Source organism: Lepidochelys kempii, chromosome 6 (genome assembly GCF_965140285.1).
Source record: "Lepidochelys kempii isolate rLepKem1 chromosome 6, rLepKem1.hap1, whole genome shotgun sequence".
Taxonomy (NCBI): Eukaryota; Metazoa; Chordata; order Testudines; family Cheloniidae; genus Lepidochelys; species Lepidochelys kempii.
The window spans coordinates 118,923,571-118,944,307 of NC_136385.1; the positions used below are offsets into that span (position 1 = coordinate 118,923,571).

A 20,737-nucleotide genomic window follows, 5' to 3' on the forward strand; every position below is an offset into this window, starting at 1 on the left:
CACTTCATCAGATGTTTACCGTGGAAACTGCAGCAGACTTTATATACACACAGAAATCATGAAACAATACCTCCTCCCACCCCACTGTCCTGCTGGTAATAGCTTATCTAAAGTGATCAACAGGTGGGCCATTTCCAGCACAAATCCAGGTTTTCTCACCCTCCACCCCCCCCCACAAATTCACTCTCCTGCTAGACAAGCCATTTACAACGCACACTTTGCTTCTCTACAATTACTAAAACTAGACAAGCCATTTACAACGCACACTTTGCTTCTCTACAATCATTTGCAAATTGGATACTATTAATTTAGGCTTAAATAGAGACTGGGAGTGGCTAAGTCATTATGCAAGGTAGCCTGTGTCCTCTTGTTTTTTCCTACCCCCCCCCCCCCCCAGATGTTCTGGTTTAACTTGGATTTAAACCTGGAGAATGGTCAGTTTAGATGAGCTATTACCAGCAGGAGAGTGAGTTTGTGTGTGTATGGGGGTGGGGGGGATGTGAGAAAACCTTGATCTATGCAGGAAATAGCCCGACTTGATTATGTAAAGAGTTGTCACTTTGGATGGGCTAGCACCAGCAGGAGAGTGAATTTGTGGGGGGGGGTGGAGGGTGAGAAAACCTGGATTTGTGCTGGAAATGGCCCACCTGTTGATCACTTTAGATAAGCTATTACCAGCAGGACAGTGGGGTGGGAGGAGGTATTGTTTCATGATTTCTGTGTGTATATAAAGTCTGCTGCAGTTTCCACGGTAAACATCTGATGAAGTGAGCTGTAGCTCACGAAAGCTCATGCTCAAATAAATTGGTTAGTCTCTAAGGTGCCACAAGTACTCCTTTTCTTTTTGCGAATACAGACTAACACGGCTGTTCCTCTGAAACCAGTAAGAGCATAGTTACAATGACACAGTCATCAAGATTGATTTGCTTTGACTGCATATCTGAGCTTGCAGCTGCTATGTGCTACTCCCCCTTGTGCTACGAGGCCTTGCTGAGACCAGGAAAAATGTTGCTTTTTGAGTTCCAACTGTCAAATTTGAGCTAAATATTAAACTCTGACTATATTGGTATTAAATAGGGTTTATAGTGGAGTCAAACTAGTTTTCCTAGTTTATATAAGGCCCTGGTATGAACCCTGAGTGAATAGGCCAGTAGTCATTTGTAGTAGTGGAATCAGGCCCAGTACATAAATTAGCTGAGAACATTCTCATTGATTTAAAATGGGCATCTTTGTATTAGGCCATTGTGTTCCCCAAAGCTTGTCATTGCTGCAGATAGTGACAGAGTGAAAAGATCCACACTATCTCTGTGAAAAGGAATGAGCTGTAGCTACGGTAGCACGCACAAATATAAACCTGTCCAGTTGCAGGGTTGAACATCTAGGTTCCATCTAGGAAGACCAGATAGCAATCGTGAAAAAACGGGACAGGAGGCAGGGGGTAATAGGCACCTATATAACACAAAGCCCCAAATACCGGGACTGATCTTATAAATCGGAACATCTGGTCACTCTAGCTCCATCTAATCCTGCAAAGACTTATGCAAGGGAATAATTTTATGTACACTGTCTTCACATTGACTTCAATTGGACTATTCTTACTGCAAGAGTAAAGCTCACACTTAAGTCTGCAGGATTGGGCCCCAGGGAGCAAAACAAAAATTTACATTTTAGGAAGAAATTTTAGAGCACTTTTACCTGAAAAGCCTACACTAGAATAAAATGGAAATGTCAAATGGTTAGCAAATTCCCTGTTCAGTAAACAAGCTTTTATCGTGACTGAGGTCACTGTCTCATTAAAAAAAAAAAAACAACCTGCCTTTTTTTAGTGAATTTAAACCGGTGAACTTTTTATACACATTATACACATTGGGGTGGAGATAGCTCAGTGGTTTGAACATTGGCCTCCTAAACCCAGGGTTGTGAGCTCAATCCTTGAGGGGATCATTTAGGGATCTGGGGCAAAAATAAGGGACGGTACTTGGTCCTGCTGTGAAGTCAGGGGACTGGACTCGATGACCTTTCAAGGTCCCTTCCAGCTCTATGAGATAGGCATATCTCCATACTAATTAATAAAACTATGCAAACCAAAATGATCTGTGTAAATTACAGTAAATCTTTCTTTACAAAACACAAATTTGTTATGCTGTAAATCCTATCTAAGATCTCAGATACTAAAATATACAGACAAGGAAACCGAATGTGTACAATATGGTTTAAAAAAAGGTAATTGGAAAAAAGCAGCTAAAATCAAAACCAAGTGGTTCCTCTTCACTACAGTGTACGGCAGAGTACGCAGGAACAGGAGCTGAAGCAGTAATTGTAGCTTTTATGCAAACACACCTATTGGGGGAAGGGTGATTGGTTTAGCTGGCAGCAGTGAACTTTGACCACTTGATCTTACCTGGCAATCAGCAAGCTGCTGTTCCACGATCTGCTGCATTTCAGGGCTCTGAGTTTCTGACTCCAGGGACACTTTAGTTTTGTCTAGCCACAGCTCCAGCTCAGCAACCTGTATCTGGCAGACATGGAGGATCTTTTCAGGCTCAGGCCTATTGCTATCCACTGTTTCCTTTGATTCTCCTGGTTTGTTCTGAAAGCACTGGCAAGTGTTTGTGTCAGAAGAAGGCGTGTCACCCTGAAGCAAAGGACATTCAAACACAGAAAATCTATCAGCGGAAAATGTTTAACTTTGGTATACCAAGAGCTATGAACCTGCACTGGCAGTCACCTTATTCCCAGGTTAAAACAGAAAGAAAAACCCCAACAACTACGCTGAATGATCATATGATCTGGTGCAAAAGGTTTCCAAGCAGCCAATTTGCATTTACACAGGTATATCTGAGCACACAGGAAGAACAATGACTCATGGTTCATTAGCTAGCTATCCCAGAGGATAGGTATTTTTCTGTGAGTTCAATGCAAAGTGTTGTATTCTAAAGCACACAGAGCATGCAGCTGGGAAATACTTATGTGCTACTTTTAGGAGTTCAGTTCCAAATAAACTTTAAAAGCATTCTTTATTTAGGATGTAGGCTATACAGAAAACATTGTAGAGTCTTAACTCAAACCCACCCTTGAATAACATTTCTCTTTTATTTATCTTCACCCTAGGAGCAGCCTTTAACATTCCGTGATAAACACAATTTTCTTAAGTTTTGGACAAGCAGGCAAATTTTCAAAAATGCATATGCAGGTCGGGGTTGTGCACACACAGGCATAGACATGCATGTGCAAATCTCTAATTTTCATTTGCGAATCGAGTGCGTAAGGCAAGTGTGTGCAAAAATACATACATACATCTGACAATTAGGTCCCTAATATGGTAGTGCAGGGGTCGGCAACCTATGGCACGTGTGCCAAAGACAGCACGCAAGCCGATTTTTAATGGCATGCTGCTGCCTGCCAGGTCCCAGCCGCCGGCCCCGCTCAGCCCGCTGCTGAACCCAGGCTGGCAGCGGGCTGAGCTGGACTGGGACCCTGGCGGGCAGCAGCGTACCATTAAAAATCCTACCCGCCCCGGCCCGCTCTTCTCCGCACCCCCTGCGGTGGCAGGGTGAAGAAGCTTGGTCCTGTCGGCTGCTGCTGCAGGGCAGGCAAGTTCCCCCTCCCCCGCCTCTTCCCCCAGCCCTGGGTTCCTGCCCCTCCTCCTCTCCCTCCCTGCCACCGATCAGCTGATGGCCCTTGACAGGGAGGGGGAGAAGCGGAGCTGCAGCATGCTCTCTGCTCCGGGAGGAGGCGGAGACGAGGTGGGGACACCGCGTTGGGGAAGGGAGTTGGAATCAGGGCTTATCTCCTCCAGCCCCCTGCCGTGAGCTGCTCTAGGCAGGTGGCTGGGAGCACCCCCATGAGCCTAGCCCACATCCCCAGCCGCCTGCCCCCCCCACACACTCCCAGCCCTCTGCCCTGACCCCTGCACCCCCCCGCCTTCTGTCCTGACTCCAGCACCCCCCTCACACCCAGCCCCCCCACAACCCCAGCCCTGACTCCAGCACCCCCCACATACCCAGCCCCCTACACCCCATGCCCTGAGTCCTGCACCCTCCTCACATATTCCCAGCCCCCTGCCCTGACTTCTGCACCCCCCGCACCTACCCAGCCTCTGCCCTGACCCCTGCACCCCCACACACACCCAGCCCTCTGCCCTGACCCGTACACCTCGCCACACACCCCAGCCCTCTGCCCTGACCCCTGCACCCCCCCACACTCCCAGCTCCCTGCCCTGACTCCTGCACCCCCCACACATACCCAGACACCCCCACACCCCATTCCCTGACTCTTGCACCCCCCACATTCCCACCCCCACCCCTCGCACCGAACGGGAGCTGCCCATGTAAGCACTCCACACCCAAACCTCCTGCCCCAACCCTGAGTCCCCTCCCTCATTCTAGCTCCTGGCCAGACCCTGCACCCCAACCCCCAGCCTGCTCCTTCACCCCCAGACCTGTGCTCAGTGCACCCCTACCCTCAGCTCAGTGCAGAGAAAGAAGAAGAGAATCGGCTAGAACCAGGGAGAAGGTAGGTACCCACTCTATGTGGACAGGGCCGGGACTCCAAACCGGCAGCGGGCTGAGTGGGGCCGGCAGCCGGGACCCTGGCTGGCAGGAGCCAGCAGATGGAACCCCAGACCGGCAGCGGGCTGAGTGGCAGCGGGCTGAGCCGCTCAGTCCACTGCCAGTTTGGGGTCCCGGCCACTGACCCCAGTCAGCCCACTGCCGGTCCGGGGTTCTGGCTGCAGGCCCCTTGCCAGCCGGGGTCCTGGCCGCAGGCCCCGCTCAGCCTGCTGCTGGCCTAGGTGAATGGAACCCCAGGCTGGCAGCGGGCTGAGCGGGCTGGCGGTGTAAGATCAGCATTTTAATTTAATTTTAAATGAAGCTTCTTAAACATTTTGAAAACGTTGTTTACTTTGCCTACGACAATAGTTTAGTTATATAATATATAAACTTATAGAGAGAGACCTTCTAAAAAACGTTAAAATGTATTACTGGCACACAAAACCTTAAATTAAAGTGAATAAATGAAGACTCGGCCCACCCCTTCTGAAAGGTTGCCAACCCCTGTGGTAGTGGAACGATAACTGTTTGGTCAGACACACCAACAGCAATAGTATGGTATTCACTGGCTTTTGAGATGTGAGTTGGTGGATGACAAGACAGGAAAAGTACATTGTTTTAAATATTACACTGTGTTACTTTATTAAATAAGTAAACATCACTTTTGTTGCTTGTCTCTTAAGTGGTCTGGAACATGGCCATTATGAATTAAACACATAAAAGCAAAGAAATCCTAATTTAACACTACACATCCAGGAACTGATTAAATATATACGTGTGCAAGTGTGCTTGCGTGTGTGCACGTGCCTACACACGTGTGGGAGTGGTATTAGGAAGCGTCAGCTGGGATTTTCAGCTTTCGGTCTAGATATATTTGTTGTTATGAGTTCACTCACTCAAATACACATGGAGGGGTGAAAGCAGATTCATTTCTTTTTGGTTTTTAGACTAGGATTTTTTTTAATGTATCTTTTAATACAGGTCTTAAAACTGTACTTGTTGGAAATGGGATTTCTATCCAGTGGGAAACATTGACATTTTCAAATTTGTTTACACTCTGAATCAGAACAAAATTTAAAAATTTACCATGGAATAGAAATTCCAAAAACATTTCAATTCAGACAGTGAAATGTTTCATTTTGATAGTGTCAAAACAATAATATTAAATATATAAAATAATACATAAATATCATAGTAAAATTAAATATAAAAGTCAAAACAAAATTGAAACAATAAATTCTAAACAAAATGAGAATGTCAAAATTAGTTGCACTGATTTTCTCCTATCAAAATGGTGTTGAAATCAACACATTCCCACAAACCTTTCAATTTAGCTGAAACTTTCCAGCTAAAAGGTGGAGTGGTGGTGGTGATATAACACTTGAATTATACCAGTATAGCTAAAGTGGCTTAATTGTTGTGTATAGACAATCCCTAAGTACAGAACACAAATAAACCCACTTCCTAAATCTCTATATACATGTTAAGCTCTGCTGTCAATCATTATGCTCTACTGGTCTTCCTTAAAAGCAAATATATTGTTCGAGATAGGTTAAGCAGTAGTGTATTTGTATGTTACCAAGAGACCCAGCCAGCAGCATGCATTAGAACAGTTTCACTTCCTTTAACTTAGACTGAATTCCAAGGTATTTAATATTTTTCTACAGTAGCTCCAAATGTCTTCCCTGGTGGGCTTGTCGCAGCACCAAAATAAATGCACATTGGTCAACTGCACACTGAACTCGATTAGCCACCTGTCAGAACACATACAGTATTTAAATTATCAAAATCCTGGTCTATCTGACTAAAAGTATTCCTCAAGAGAAAGCAAACTGATTTAGTGTTTACAGAAATACATTTCCTTCTGTCTCCATCCAGTAAATTTATGATCTTAGAAAGAAATTAGTTTAAATCACTATGTATAACATAATGTGGGGGGGGGGGGGGACTGGGATCGAATCACAATGTTGGCAAAATAACTATTCAGGACAATTCAAGGAAGGAAGACCTCTCCAATGGAAAATTTACAGGAGCAGTAAGGGACTTTGGCAGCAGTGGTGGCTCTAGATCCCATAGTGCTTTCCTCTACTGATAGCTAGAGGGGAAGCAACTGCCTGGCTGTCACAGGCAACGGTTCTTCTGAGTTTTTGTTCCACTGGCTTTGATATGGGGAAGAAAGGGGCAGGGGAAAATGGTGAAAGCTCATAGAGATGCCAGTACAACATATGGGCACATAAGATCTCAATAATCATCCTGGAAATATTATGTATGGTTTCCTTTCTAGGACTGACCTTACACTAAATCTGAGGCTGCATCTCTCTTCCTACAATACTTGGGGGTTTCCTATACAAAGAGGAACTCTTTTTATGTTCAAAGTATTTATGGTGCATCAGAAATAGAAAATTCTTCCAGATAATAAGAAAACAGAGAAAATGGACACCTAGGTCGTGTCACATGGAATGGTCATAAATATATCACCATCGAATCCCATTTCCCATAGTATCAATAAAAAAACAGTCATGAAAAGTATTGTGCAATTGGTTTTTCATTTTTAACATTGTAAATGTTCATTAGCTGATGCTTTCTAGCCAGTACAGAACAAGTGGTGACATGCGGGAAACTCAATCTAATCCATCTCCCCTTCAACCTACAGTGACTCAGGCTCCTGGATTACTAATCTTTTCTCCAGACCTACTACTTCTGGGAGAATACTGCACACCTACAGAATTCACGTCCCCTGCAAAAATTTTTTTTCCTCCACAGAAAATACATTCTGCCGGAGAGGTGCTGCAATTACACCTTCACTCACCAGGGGCTGCTGTGGTGCCCAAACAGAGGGCAGCCAGCCAGCCCGGAGAAGGATGGGGAGAGGCTGCGTTCCTAACAGTGCCCTGCCCAAGGGGCCAGGAAAGGAGGCACGGGAAAGGAGGTGGGGGGGAGACAAACAGAGTGCAGCACACAGGGTTGCTGGGGGGGTCACAGACTGGGATTCAGAAGGGCCAGTGAGTGGACAGACTGGAGTGGGGGTTGAATGGGAGTGTGGGTGCAAGGCCACATGGGGATGGAGAGTGGGGGTGGCCGAGGGTTCAGGGACACATGGGATTGGGGGAATGGCTGAGTGGGGCTGCAGGTACACATGGGGAGAGCGGTAAATGTGCCTGACTGAATGGGAGAGCCAGGGTCTGCATGGGGGAGGCTCCCCAACTCTCTAACAATCTCTTCCCCACCTGCCCCCCAAAAAAACGGTTCCATATTTCCCACACCCAACAATCTTCCAGGTTCACGCCCAGGCTCCTGCTCAGCAGTTACTTCCCTCTCCCTCAGCTCCTCCATTACCCTGATTCCCCCAATCCTTTGCACTGCTTCTGAGGGGTGCAGGAAATACATTTATGTATTTTAGTTTAAATGAATTATCACTCAAAGTTCTCTATTAATATACTTAGAAAGGAATCTATTTGTCAAAAAACATTTCCTGAATCTTTTTTGTTGTCTATATTATTACAGACATACTTGCTGCCTGGTATTTTGAAATAAATTACCAAAATAATTGAAACTGGCATAATTATATTGTGTAATTTTGACAAATAAAATATGTACAATTTTGCAGAATTTTAAAATATTGTGTGCAGAATTTTTAATTTTTGGTGCAAAATTCCCCTAGGAGAAACATACATATTTGACAGCACATGGGCTTCCTGAAACTACGCACTTTGGCTTCCTGGTAAATTGTATTTTCTAGGAGTCAATATATGTATTTGCTCTGATTTAAATAATAAATAACAATACCAGTCGTTAATGATAACATGAAAGATGCCTATGCAAGGATCTAGATGCCCTCACTACAACAAAACACCAACAGAATTAAAATAATCATTACAACAGGAACTCAGCAAACCAAACACGCCCCAAAGAGCTCCTTTTTATCGTTTCATAGTTGGGGGAAGAACACCCTCAGCCTGCTCCAAAACCCCATCAAACAGATGTCTTTTGCAGCATGCCCAAAGGTCACCAAATTCAGACCAACATACTTACCACTGCCCAATTACTAAGGCCTGTAGCAGAATCTTCATCGCTTCCAGCTTTCTGCGGAACTTGAAAAGATGTTTCCTTGCCGTGTTTATCACATGATTCTATTAACACATCAGCATCCTGTAAAAAGAAAGGCAGCTGTGGAAATATTTCTATTGTCATTGCCTTGTTGTGCTTTAGAAGCCTCAAAAGGCAGCAGTCACTCAACCCATACATCATTCTGCGCCAATAACCAATGCAGGAAAGTTCCCTCACATCTGACATAAAGATACAGAAAGACAAATAGCTACAGCTCTCATAACAGATGCTAGTTGATCAGATTGCTTAGGTACTGCCCACTTTTCCATCAGAAACTACACATCCTCCACAAGTTACTCCACACAGAGGGTAGAGGAAACACCCATTAAAAGTCTTGTTTTATCTCTTACCAAGGGAGTGGGGGGAGAGGCATGAACTCTCTGTTAACCTGAGTTTGCATTTACATTCTTGTGTTTTCGGCAGATAGCATCACCTACAAAAACTGTTTTCCTGCTGAGCGGGCAACTGTTAAAGGATGCTCACAGACTATATGAAATTCAACCCTGTGGGAGGAGCCATGCAAGACCTATGCACCCTTAAATCCCACTCAAGTGCTGATTTGAGGACTAAAACAATGCATAGGCCTTGTACAGGCTCTCTACACAGGGAAGAATTCCCCAATGCAGAGATAAACATGAAGAATGTTACCAGGGCAATGCCACCTGATAGGGTGCCTGAGGACCAGGAAGCTCTGCTGTCTTCTTTGTCTTTCTCATTTCCCTTCCCTGGACGTGAAAAACTTTCAGCTGTCGGTGCTATTGCATTTTCCTTTGAAAACAGCAACAGCCCACCATTAGCTTGAGGACATGCAGTTCAAAGGCTTCTTCAGAAAATGTTATTCACTAAAACCATTAGCCACCCTACATTTCTGCCATGCACGTTCTCTTTCTTTACTCAGTAATCCTAACTCAACAGCCGCCCTTCTATACCACTTCCACTCCCCTGTCTCCCGGTGATAGATGCCAACAGCCCTTTCTACCGATCTCAAACCGGAGCTTATGTCCTTTCTACCGGAGCTTATGTCCTTCCAATTCTTGGTCTCTCTGCTGTGACAGCCAACAAAGATGCCACTTTGTACAAACTGGTATGATTTTTGAGATGCTGATACACCTAAAAAATGACTGAGATCACAGTTCATTTACCATTAGCTACTGAAGACCATCAGATGGTGGTAACCCTTGACACTGCTAAGAGCTGGGCAGGATATGAACTGTTGTCCTAGAGGGTATTTAGGCACTAATCCCACAAGCACTTCTGCATGTGTTTTACCTATATATAAATAGCAGAGTTGGTTGGGAATCTTCCACTGAAATTATTTTCTGATGGAAAATTCACTTTCCACAAAATCCGAGTTTTCCGTGGGAAAATTTCAATTTTACATGGAAATTTTTTCCCAGCTCCATGGCTCCCCTGCTCCTCAGCAGCCCAGCAAAGAAACCGACCTGGAGCTAGAGCTCCCAACTCGTTGGCAGACCAGAAATCCTGGGAAAGTTAGCTCCCAAGCTCTCCCAGCTGCTTGGTTCCCAAGCTCCCCACCTGGCATGCTACCACAGCCCTGGGCATCTGGGGGAGTCTTTCTAAGGGCAATTTTGGAATTGCCATTCTCTGGTAGATTTTGGTTGTTTTTGTTCCATTTCAGAATTAATTTTTTTTTTTAATTATGGCATTTCCCACGGAACAGGAATTCCAATCTCCGGCCAGCTCCAATGAATAGTCCCATTGACTTCATAGAGACTACCCACATGATTAGAGTCAATGGGAATATTCATGTGCTCAAAGTTGAGCGTGTGCATAAGTGTTTGCAGGAGCGAGGCCTTACGCTTTAAGATCTTCCAACAGGGGCCATGTTTCCCTGTTTGTCTGAAGTGTCACATATGTCTATGATGCCAATAAAAAATAAAACAACGACGGGGTAAGAGGCTGTATTTAGCTTATTGCAAATCCCTGGAGTTTATTTTCTTGCACTGAATGCATAATAATAATACGGCAATGAACTCTTTCTTGCCTCTTCCCAGAGCATTCTATCCAAGGGAAGCATGGGGCATCATAGTGTCTCTAGGAAAGGGCCCATTGTACCCTATGATTGTCAAAAGGTAACCGATAGTGCTGTTCATACATTTAAACAGGGTTTATTGCTTGACTACTTATGATGGCCTTTGAGCAAGGACACTTAGAGTAACTAGTCTATCCACATGTGATTGCTGAAGTCATTATCTTTCTCTCAGGCCACGCCAATTATTTCTGTCCCATGTATCCCACTGCCTGAATCACTTCATTGTTATCCTGTACATTACAACATCAAACCCAGGCTCTTTGTCCCCACTTTCAAGGCCCGACATTAGTGATATTCAGACTGAGACTTGCGAACGGATCTTTGATGCATCTCCTGCAGCTTTTTGCAGCCCATGATATTAAAACATGGTCTGATTTAATTATTAATCAATCTAAGACACTGACCAATCAGAATGCTTTTACGATGTTATTAACCAATTGTAGCTGATAAAATAATAATACTTGGTCAGTCATTTTTCTGTGAGAATTATATTTTATATTTTTATAAATATTTCTTGTCATACTGTTTGACTGAGTCCTTAGCACTATAATAAATGAAACAATGAATTCACATACTACCATGGCTCTTTTGGGTAATGTTGATCGCTAATTTGGCTCCTAAACCACTGAGGTATGAGTATCATTGCCCTACCTAACCCAATCCCTATCTGCAACTCTGCTCTCATTTCCTCCTACTCACCCTCTCATTCAATATACAGCTTTAAACCTCTCTTTACTACCTTCTCCTCCACACCTACTTTTGTGTTGCCCTCTATGTTTGAAAGAGAGTTTCCCACTTCATGCCCATTAAGTGCCCTCTCTCTCCTAAAAATCCCCCCTCACTGCCCATTTCTCCCAGGAAGCCTTTCCACTTTATTTTCACCACCAATAATCTTGCCACACCCTTCTTTATTTAATCCCATGCCTTGTATCTTGTCTATGTTTATTTTATTTCTCTTAGATTCTAAGCTCCTTAGGGAAGGGGATGCCCTACGCTGTGTTTTGTAAAAGGCCACAGGCACTGATGCTGCTACTTTAGGACCACCCGCACTCCCACTGAGTAGCCTTATTCTGTAAGCGGTCCAATCAATGTCACATTCACAGAATGAAGTACCACACAAAGTAAGGATGATAGGATCTGACTCTAATATATGTACTGATATTTTATTTCTGTCTCTCAGATTTTAAATTAATTTTAAAATATCCCCTACTAGGGATGCTGCAATTTATTCTACAAATGTTTACATTTACACATACATTTTTCATGATTTATTCTATAATAAATCTTATTTCCACCAAAGTCTCCATTATACTTACTTCACTGTGGAACGAACTGTCTTCTGTTTCTTCAACTAAAGATGGCAGGAGAGACATTGATCCTTTCTTTTTCAGCTACAATGTACATACAGAGATAGAGTCCAGTTACTCTTAGCTCCACAAATTGCCTCTTTTTTCTGCCCTTTTGCTAAACAGTTATCATTTTGCACCTAATTTTGAGAAATGCTGAGCACCTGCAACTCCATTTAAAGTAATCAAAAGCTGCAGGTTCTAAGCAACCTAAAAAATCAGATCCTTTAACTTATTTTTCAGCTTTTAAAGTCATGTCTAAAATTGAGGTAACTATCATTCTGTTCCATTCAAACAATTTTACTGAAAATCTTTAAACAATTCCTTACAGTGTAAATTACAGATCCAGCATTGGCGTGGATTGCACCCTCAGCAAGTTTGCAGATGACACTCAACTGGGAGGAGAGGTAGATACGCTGGAGGGTAGGGATAGGATACAGAGGGACCTAGACAAATTAGAGGATTGGGCCAAAAGAAATCTGATGAGGTTCAACTAGGACAAGTGCAGAGTCCTGCACTTAGGACAGAAGAATCCCATGCACCACTACAGACTAGGGACCGAATGGCTCGGCAGCAGTTCTGCAGAAAAGGACCTCGGGGTTACAGTGGACGAGAAGCTGGATATGAGTCAACAGTGTGCCCTTGTTGCCAAGAAGGCCAATGGCATTTTGGGATGTATAAGTAGGGGCATTGTCAGCAGATCGAGGGACATGATTGTTTCCCTATATTCGACATTGGTGAGGCCTCATCTGGAGTACTGTGTCCAGTTTTGGGCCCCACACTACAAGAACGATGTGGAAAAATTGGAAAGCGTCCAGCAGAGGGCAACAAAAATGATTAGGGGACTGGAACACATGACTTATGAGGAGAGGCTGAGGGAACTGGGATTGTTTAGTCTGCAGAAGAGAAGAATGAGGGGGGATTTGATAGCTGCTTTCAACTACCTGAAAGGGGGTTCCAAAGAGGATGGATCTAGACTGTTCTCAGTGGTAGCAGATGACAGAACAAGGAGTAATGGTCTCAAGTTGCAGTGGGGGAGGTTTAGGTTGGATATTAGGAAAAACTTTTTCACTAGTTGGGTGGTAAAGCACTGGAATGCGTTACCTAGAGAGGTGGTGGAATCTCCTTCCTTTGAGGTTTTTTCCTTTGAGCAGGGGGTTGGACAAGATGACATCCTGAGGTCCCTTCCAACCCTGATATTCTATGATTCTATGATTTTGCATTTTTTAATTTCAAGCAATCTCACACTGATTTTCCACATGTTGAAAAATAACCCAAAAGGGCCCCCATATTGTGCATCTAACCATTTTTTGTTAGGGCCATTTAAAGGGATAGCATGGTGTTCTACCTACCTGCCGTTCAGAGGCATCTTTCCCAACCAAGCCAGTTTCCTCGGGTGACAGAGGCACAGAAAGTTCATCCTCTGATTCAGATTGTTCTTGCTGTAAGTGCTGGTGAAGTTCCAGCATTGAACTCTTCATACCCCTAAGGATGTCTTCTTTTTTCTGGCACAGTTTTATGATCTGTTCTTTTATGTCTTCCATTTCCCCCTGAGGAGCAACAAGGCTTGTAACTTACACTTTCGTTGTTAAAAAAGTGATGATATAATAAATAATAACGGCATCTTACTGTGAGAGGGGATCCCAGCTCTTTGGCCTTCTTTTTTGCACTGGGGCAATTCCCCCATTGTCACAGCAGGAGATGTTTAGGTAAGCACTAACTCAGAGGCAGCAGGCTCAGAACAAAGCACATAGCCTACCAGCTGCATACGGAGCCAGCTGTGGCCTTACAGGGAATGTGAAGGCTTGGTAATTAACACTGATCTGGATTCTCACTAGTGGGGCCATGGGAGTGGAAATCCTGGAGATACTCCTCCCCAGGACAGAGGGAATGAAACTGGGTTGCATTACTCAGCTAGTCAGGTCAGTTGATGGTGCTTCCCACAAACTTCTCTGCAAAGTAACTATAAAAGAGGCTTTTCTATCAGAAATGAGAGGAAAGGGAGACAGAAGAATTTATGAGGGAGAAATCAACTAGTGGGTAGCTCAGGGCTGCATCATCTTTATTAAAGACACCGAAAAACAAGGAAAAACAGACCCTAGTGTGACGCTGGCAGACTAGATGCCAGCTCTTGCCACGTCTGTAGGCATCAGCTGAGCACCAACAAACTCACAACTGGAAACCAAACCAGCTCATCTGTATGTTAGTTTTGTTCAAAATAGGTATTAGTCTTATAAGAATGTATTAATGTTTAGACTCTATGAAGTGCTTGTAAATTGCTGCACTCATTAATCTCACTTGTAATGTCTGTAGTCCATGTTATAAGGAAATATGTACGTTTTGCTTTATAACTTTGAAAATGTTTTCTCTGTACTTGTGAACCCACACATGGGAATTGTCCCCTGTGCCCATTCAGGAGGACTATCAAGATTCAACAAGCCATTAAGGAGCATCACAATACAAAAGGATTAGAGAATGGCCCTATCAGACTTAGAAATGCTACGTGCGAGGGAGCTTGTCTCACGGACTGGAAGGCTAAATGTAAAAGATAAAACAGATTCACGAGAAAATTGTTCATCTCCTTGTTGTCTGAACTCTCACGGGGCCATGGTAAGACGACTACAGTGCTCTAGGAGTTCACATTTGTTACTGGGTTGGTAAAATCTAACTGTAAAATGTACCACCAGTTTGGGGTGTCCGTCCTGCTTTTGACAGCCTGAGTTGAGGTTGGCGCTCTTGGTCATGAGTCACTACAGACAGTGTGACACCTAGGAAGAGATTTTTATCTTCCATGTCATCAACTGTCTGTTTAGTAGAGCTGCCCTGTGTCTCCCACATGTGGTGTTAACAGTGGGACTGAGTGTCCCACTGACTCTTGCTTCACACTGGACATTCCCATAATTCTCCAGTTTCCACTCAATACTGTCTCTATCTGCTGCCCCATCCCTATCCCTAGGGTCTCTAAGCCAGCCAATGAAGGGCAAGAGACAGGAGCAGGGATGTCCTTGGTGCTCTCTCCTCTTCACTGTTGACAATGTGTGCGGCAGCACTGCACGCTACAAGGCGCTCGTGTTCGCAGAGCTCAGCAGGGGAAAAGCGGCTGCACACCCAGTTCAATGCCTGTAGATAGTAGTGCAACCATGACAGCTGGCCTTGATGTGATGGCCTGAAATAACAGCATCAGCCTCATTTCCAGAGGCTGCTCACCCAGAGCATCAATAAAGCAAAGCAAATAACTAACCCAGGTTAGATGACACATGTAAAACTACATAGGCCCTGTCTCCACTACAGCTTCTGCTGTTCAAAGCACCAGCGGAACTGTATTGATACTGAACGACATTGACAGATTTTCTGAACATAGGCAAGGCCTTTGCATAGAAGGCCTCAGTAGGCATCTGATATGATTTCAGCCCACCCTCACGTAGGGGACATTAATGAGGGGTGGGAAGAATTTTCTTTGGCTCTGTCTGAGAGGGATAGAGTGCTGCTGAGATAAATACACCTTTCCTGACACATTGAAACACATGCAGCAAACCCCTCCAGTAACTGCCTCCCTATCAGGGACAGGAGAAAGTCATCAGCACAAAATACTGCCTGTATTTGGCAATGTGCTGCACTAAGTTGTAGTTAAAAAGAAAGACTTTGCTATCTTTTTCCATTGCGAAGGTGGACTTTGCAGCGTAAGCCCGCATGCAACTGCTCTGCTAATATATATAGCCGGGAAACAGTCTTGAGACAAGCAAGAGTAACATCAAAGTGGTGTGCTCACTCCTCCTCTACTCCAATCACTCTAGTGAGATGTAAACTCACCACTTCCCCACTCCAAAGCCTTCAGTGAGGTGTGAAAGTCAAAGGCTACTTCACTCAGTGAAATACTAACATCACTAAGCAGGTGATTTTTTTCTTTTAAAAAAGGACAAGAAAATTAAATGCAAATATCTATATTAAGAGGCAACATTTAGGTTCCTAATTTAACCCACACAAGAGTCAGGAAATGATTCACAATCAGGATTAACACTGAATGTATGGTGAATTAATCTATTGAACAAAACTCTAGCTATACATTTAAAAGTTTAACTAGCAATCGTATGTATTATACATGTATAGGGCCCTACCAAATTCACAGCCATGAAATCTGTTCTCCCACCGATTTCACGGTGGAGACCAGTGTTTCTCAAATTGGAGGGCCTGACCCAAAAGGGAGTTGCAGGGGGGTCGCAAGGTTATTTTAGGGGGGTCATGGAATTGCCACCCTTACTTCTGTGATGACTTCAGAGCTGGGCAGCCGGAGAGTAGTGGCTGTTGGTTGGGCGCCCAGCTCTGAAGGCAGCACCCTGCCAGCAGCAGCGCAGAAGTAAGTATGGCAAGGTATGGTATTGCCACCCTGACTTTTGTGCTGCTCCCTTCAGAGGTGGGCTTCCAGCCAGCAGCCACCGCTCTCCAGCTGCTCAGCTCTGAAGGCAGAAGTAAGGGTAGCAGTACCACAAGCCCCTACAATAACCTTGCAACCCCCCCCCCCCACACACAACTCCTTTTTGGGTCAGGATCCCTACAATTACAACACTGTGAAATTTCAGATTTAAATAGCTGAAATCATGAAATTTATGATTTTTAAAATCCTATGACAGTGAAATTGACCAAAATGGACCGTGAATTTGGTAGGGCCCTATACATGTACAATGTAGGCGTCTTAATGTTATCATGACTATATGCAGCAGGCCAAGCACTTCAGAGGCACTTTATAAATAATTATTATACTTGTATGACTCGGCCATTTCCTGACTTTTGCAGGTTTGTATTTGACACCTTAATGTTGCCTTTATGCCTTTTTTAAAAAAAAATGTTTGCCCACTATATAATCACTTGATCCATTACAAAAAGCCACCACCTCTGGGGTGTTTAACAGCTAATGAAGCCACAGAACAACAGTTTAGGATAGGAAGGGGAAACTAGAAACTAACTGCATGAGCAGGGAGAATTTACTTAAATAAAATATTATTAACCAAGATGGCATACAGCCATGTGTGATGGGGTGTACAAACCCCACGCAGGCCAGGTATTGGTTACTGAACTGCTTTGCACCCAGTCAGGCCTGTCCTGCCACAATTGCAAGGAGATTCAGGCTTGAAGGAGAGGAAGAAGCCCGGCTCAGCTGGTGGAAGACCTGGAAGGAACAGATTTTCGGTCCTCAGCTCCTGAAGAAAGCTCTGCTGAGAGCAGGTACTGCTTGAATCACTGCTACCTATTGGAGCCCCCTCAGGGGAAGGTGGGCCTGACGCAGAACAGTTACTTTGGGACTATTACCAGTGACTTGCCTGTCAGTGCTGAACAGGACTACAGCCTCCCAGAGGGTTCCAGAAGGAAAGGAGGCCAGTTCAGGGCTTGTGTTAGTTAATTTGTGCTTCTTTTCCCTTTGGACCTTTGACAGCCCAGGAAGAAGTAGACTCCCGCAGGACTGAGTTAGAGGGCTGAGTCTCCCACAGCTGGTGCCATGCTGACGCTGGACCACAGGTTAGGTGAGTTCAGGGCCCAGTCATATCCCAAAGGGGCACTGTGGGAGACCAATCCTGTGATATCATGACACTGGGGCTAATACCCCAATTCTTGCAGAAAGTGCCACTGCATCATCAATATGCACAAGTGATCTGGACTTTGCTTATATGTCTCATCTGCAAAACTGCCTACAGCAGCACACGCTGCTTCCTAATACCATGGCGGGGTATTGGAGCACCATGGACTCAAGACAAGTGCTGCCTACCGACTCACCAACGCCACTTCCTCCATCCCTCGGCATGTCCTTCGGCGGTCTGACATCCACATACTGGCTGTGTTTGATAATGCCTAGCTCATGAGATCTGATAAATATATCTTAAAATACATACCTAACTGACAAACTAAAGGTACAACAGTGTAACGCTAGTTGGTACATGTCATCTTATGCATGAACAGTCATGTATACTGCGTTGAAATCTATCTGCCTACTTATTTTAGCCTTCACACATCGGGAAATGATTGGGAGGAAAAGAAATAAGTGTTGCTGTTTACCCCCACATTAGCATACAGTAGCAGAACTAGACGCGAGTCCAGGTCACAGAGGAATACGCTACAGGTCAGAGAAAAAATGAAAACAATGAAACTCACCTCTGGACAGGAAGCAGTCTGAGGAAACGAAGGTTTTTCATATGACAGTTCACCCAGCTGGTTCTTTAAGAACTGCTTCAACTTTTCAATTTCTTGTTCACATTCATCGGTCTCTTTTACGATTGACTGTAAAAGGATATTTTTCATTAGCCATTTTCAATTGATTAGCAGAATACAGAAACAAACTAGTCAGTATTGCAATGAATTCAAACCACTGGAAAGTCAAATAACCTTATTCCTATATCTGTATATCTAGTGGGTTTAAATTAAGAATTTGTGAGCTGATTTTATTCACTGTTCCTGAATTCTGTTGTCTTCAAGTTCTTTATTAATTTGCTCATACACAAAAATAAAATAAAATAAAAATACTGCATCATAGCTGTGACTGGGAGCAGAGTAAGTAGCTTTGGCTATAACTATTTATTACAAAATAAATGTATGCATTTAGCTCCCTTTGGCTGTAAAACGTGAAGTCAGACATATTTAATCATATTCACCAGTAGAGTTGTTTAAAAAGAAGAATCTGAAGAGAAACTGGATGATTTTGCCTTTTTGTTGGTTTCATGATACCTTACGAGAAAACCTTCCTACTTTTTATTGGCACAGTTTAGTTCATTGTTGCAGGGTAGGCCTGCAACTAGCAAAAATAAATCATGCTGTGCAACAAAGGTCAGAGGTGAAGGTCAAAGGGTAAATTCTATCTACAATATGTGAGAACCAAGGTGGGTGAGTGCTATGTAAGCTTGAAAGCTTGTCTCTCTCACCAACAAAAGTTGTTCCAATAAAAGATATTAACTCACCCACCTGTCTCTCTAATATCTTGGGATCAACTTAGCTACAACAACAACAACACTATCTGCAATATTTGACAGTTTGAATATTACTGATGTAATCAGCAATATTATGAGTCATGTTGGGAGAAGGAGCTTGCATGGACTTGTAGGAAAACCTGCAGTATAGCAGAAATACGCGGCAAAATGCACCATTTTTTCTGGTTGATAATGACAACAGAATCTCATTAACCAGCACAGTTCATTTTTTACACACAAATGGCAGTCTCACCTCAGTACTTAGCAAAGATTTGACAACAAAGAGCTGTAGTGATTTCTCATACAGTATTACTAACAGAACATTACTCTTACTAAATATACTATTTCGCTAGTGTAGAAACCACAAACAATATTTGCTATTGCACAGACCACAACTGTCAGAACAGAGTATACATTCTGCAATATACATTTATTTATTTATATCAATGAATTTGTTTTAATTCATTTTTTGTGTTTTCTCTTCGCTCATTCATTTGTTCATCTGCAAAGTTCACCCACTTATTACTGCAAATTAGTTTGGGTCTATTCTATTTCTCTCTCTTATGTATGGACTTTAAAGGAAAGGGGTAAATAATTTTGGCTTTTGGGGGTGGGAGGCAAGGGTTGTTTTTAAATTAGAATAGAAGACGGGAGGGTGTGGCTTTGATGACTAAGTCTGACACAACAAGAAAATGAAAAGAGAAAGGTATAGGAAAAAATGAATGAAAATAATAGTTCTACCAAAATGCTCATTTTCACTGGGGAAACCTAGAATATGCTTTAAAGCTGAGGCGCTAGAAGACTTAGGGCTTGTCTACACAACATGTTATGTTGGTATAATTTATGCTGCTCAAGGGTGTGAATAAGTCAACCCCCTAAGCAACGTACATTACGCTGACCTAAGTGCCGGAGTGGACAGCGCTATGTCAGTGGGAGAGCTTCTCCCGCCCACATAGCTACCGCCTCTCACGGAGGTGGTTTTATTATGCTGACAGGACAGCTCTCCCCCATAGGCATAGAGCATCTTCAGCAGATGTGCTTCTGCGACACAGCTGCATCTGTGCAACTGCGCCGCTGTAGTGCTTCTAGTGTAGACTAGCCCTTATTTACTGGCTGTTAGCACGTCAGTTTAAAAACAATAAGGTGCACCTTAACATGGCTGCTGGGGAAGCATCTTTTCAGATTTCTTAGACCAAAATTTGAACATGAATGCTCTGGATACTGAGTCCAGCCTCTCTCTGCCACACTTGCCCAAACACTATGCAAGTCCCAAGCTTGGCAGGCCTATGTAGTTCTCAGAGAATTGTGTTGACTCCCCCAACAGTTTTGTGGAGGCCTTGTGCCATTCTTAATCTTCTAACCGATGTCCAAAACTCTCTCTTTCCCTGACCCTCCACTCTTCCCTAACAGGTTGGGCCTACTTTAAAAGAGCTGGCTGAGGAGCTCGCTGGACAGTTATTGCTTTTCAGGAAGTCTTGGAACACTGGAGAAGCTCTGGAAGACTCGAAGAAAGCTGCCGTTGTGGCAATATTTTAAAAGGACAAGTGGGTGACCTGGGTAATTTTACGCCTGTCAGTATAACATCAATCTCAGGCAAGATAATGGAGTGGCTGACATGGGACTTAATTAATGAAGAATTAAAGGAAGGTAATATAATTAGTATCAATCAACATGAGTTTATGGAAAATAGATCCTGTCAAACTAACTTGATATCCATTTTTGATGAGATTA

General features: G+C 43.7%; 1 protein-coding gene across 5 annotated transcripts in view; it reads right to left on the reverse strand.

The window, feature by feature from the left end:
* The window catches only part of SYNE2 (spectrin repeat containing nuclear envelope protein 2), a 275,888-nt gene that overhangs the window by 107,633 nt on the left and 147,518 nt on the right, over positions 1-20,737 (reverse strand). For all 5 annotated transcript variants that reach the window (XM_073349866.2, XM_078853402.1, XM_078853405.1 and 2 more), the window contains 5 exons: positions 18,198-18,323; positions 13,409-13,606; positions 12,027-12,101; positions 8,583-8,699; positions 2,402-2,635 (listed from right to left, as the gene is read on the reverse strand). In XM_073349866.2, the coding sequence (XP_073205967.2) occupies positions 2,402-2,635; positions 8,583-8,699; positions 12,027-12,101; positions 13,409-13,606; positions 18,198-18,323 (750 nt within the window). The remainder of the gene's footprint in view (positions 1-2,401; positions 2,636-8,582; positions 8,700-12,026; positions 12,102-13,408; positions 13,607-18,197; positions 18,324-20,737) is intronic.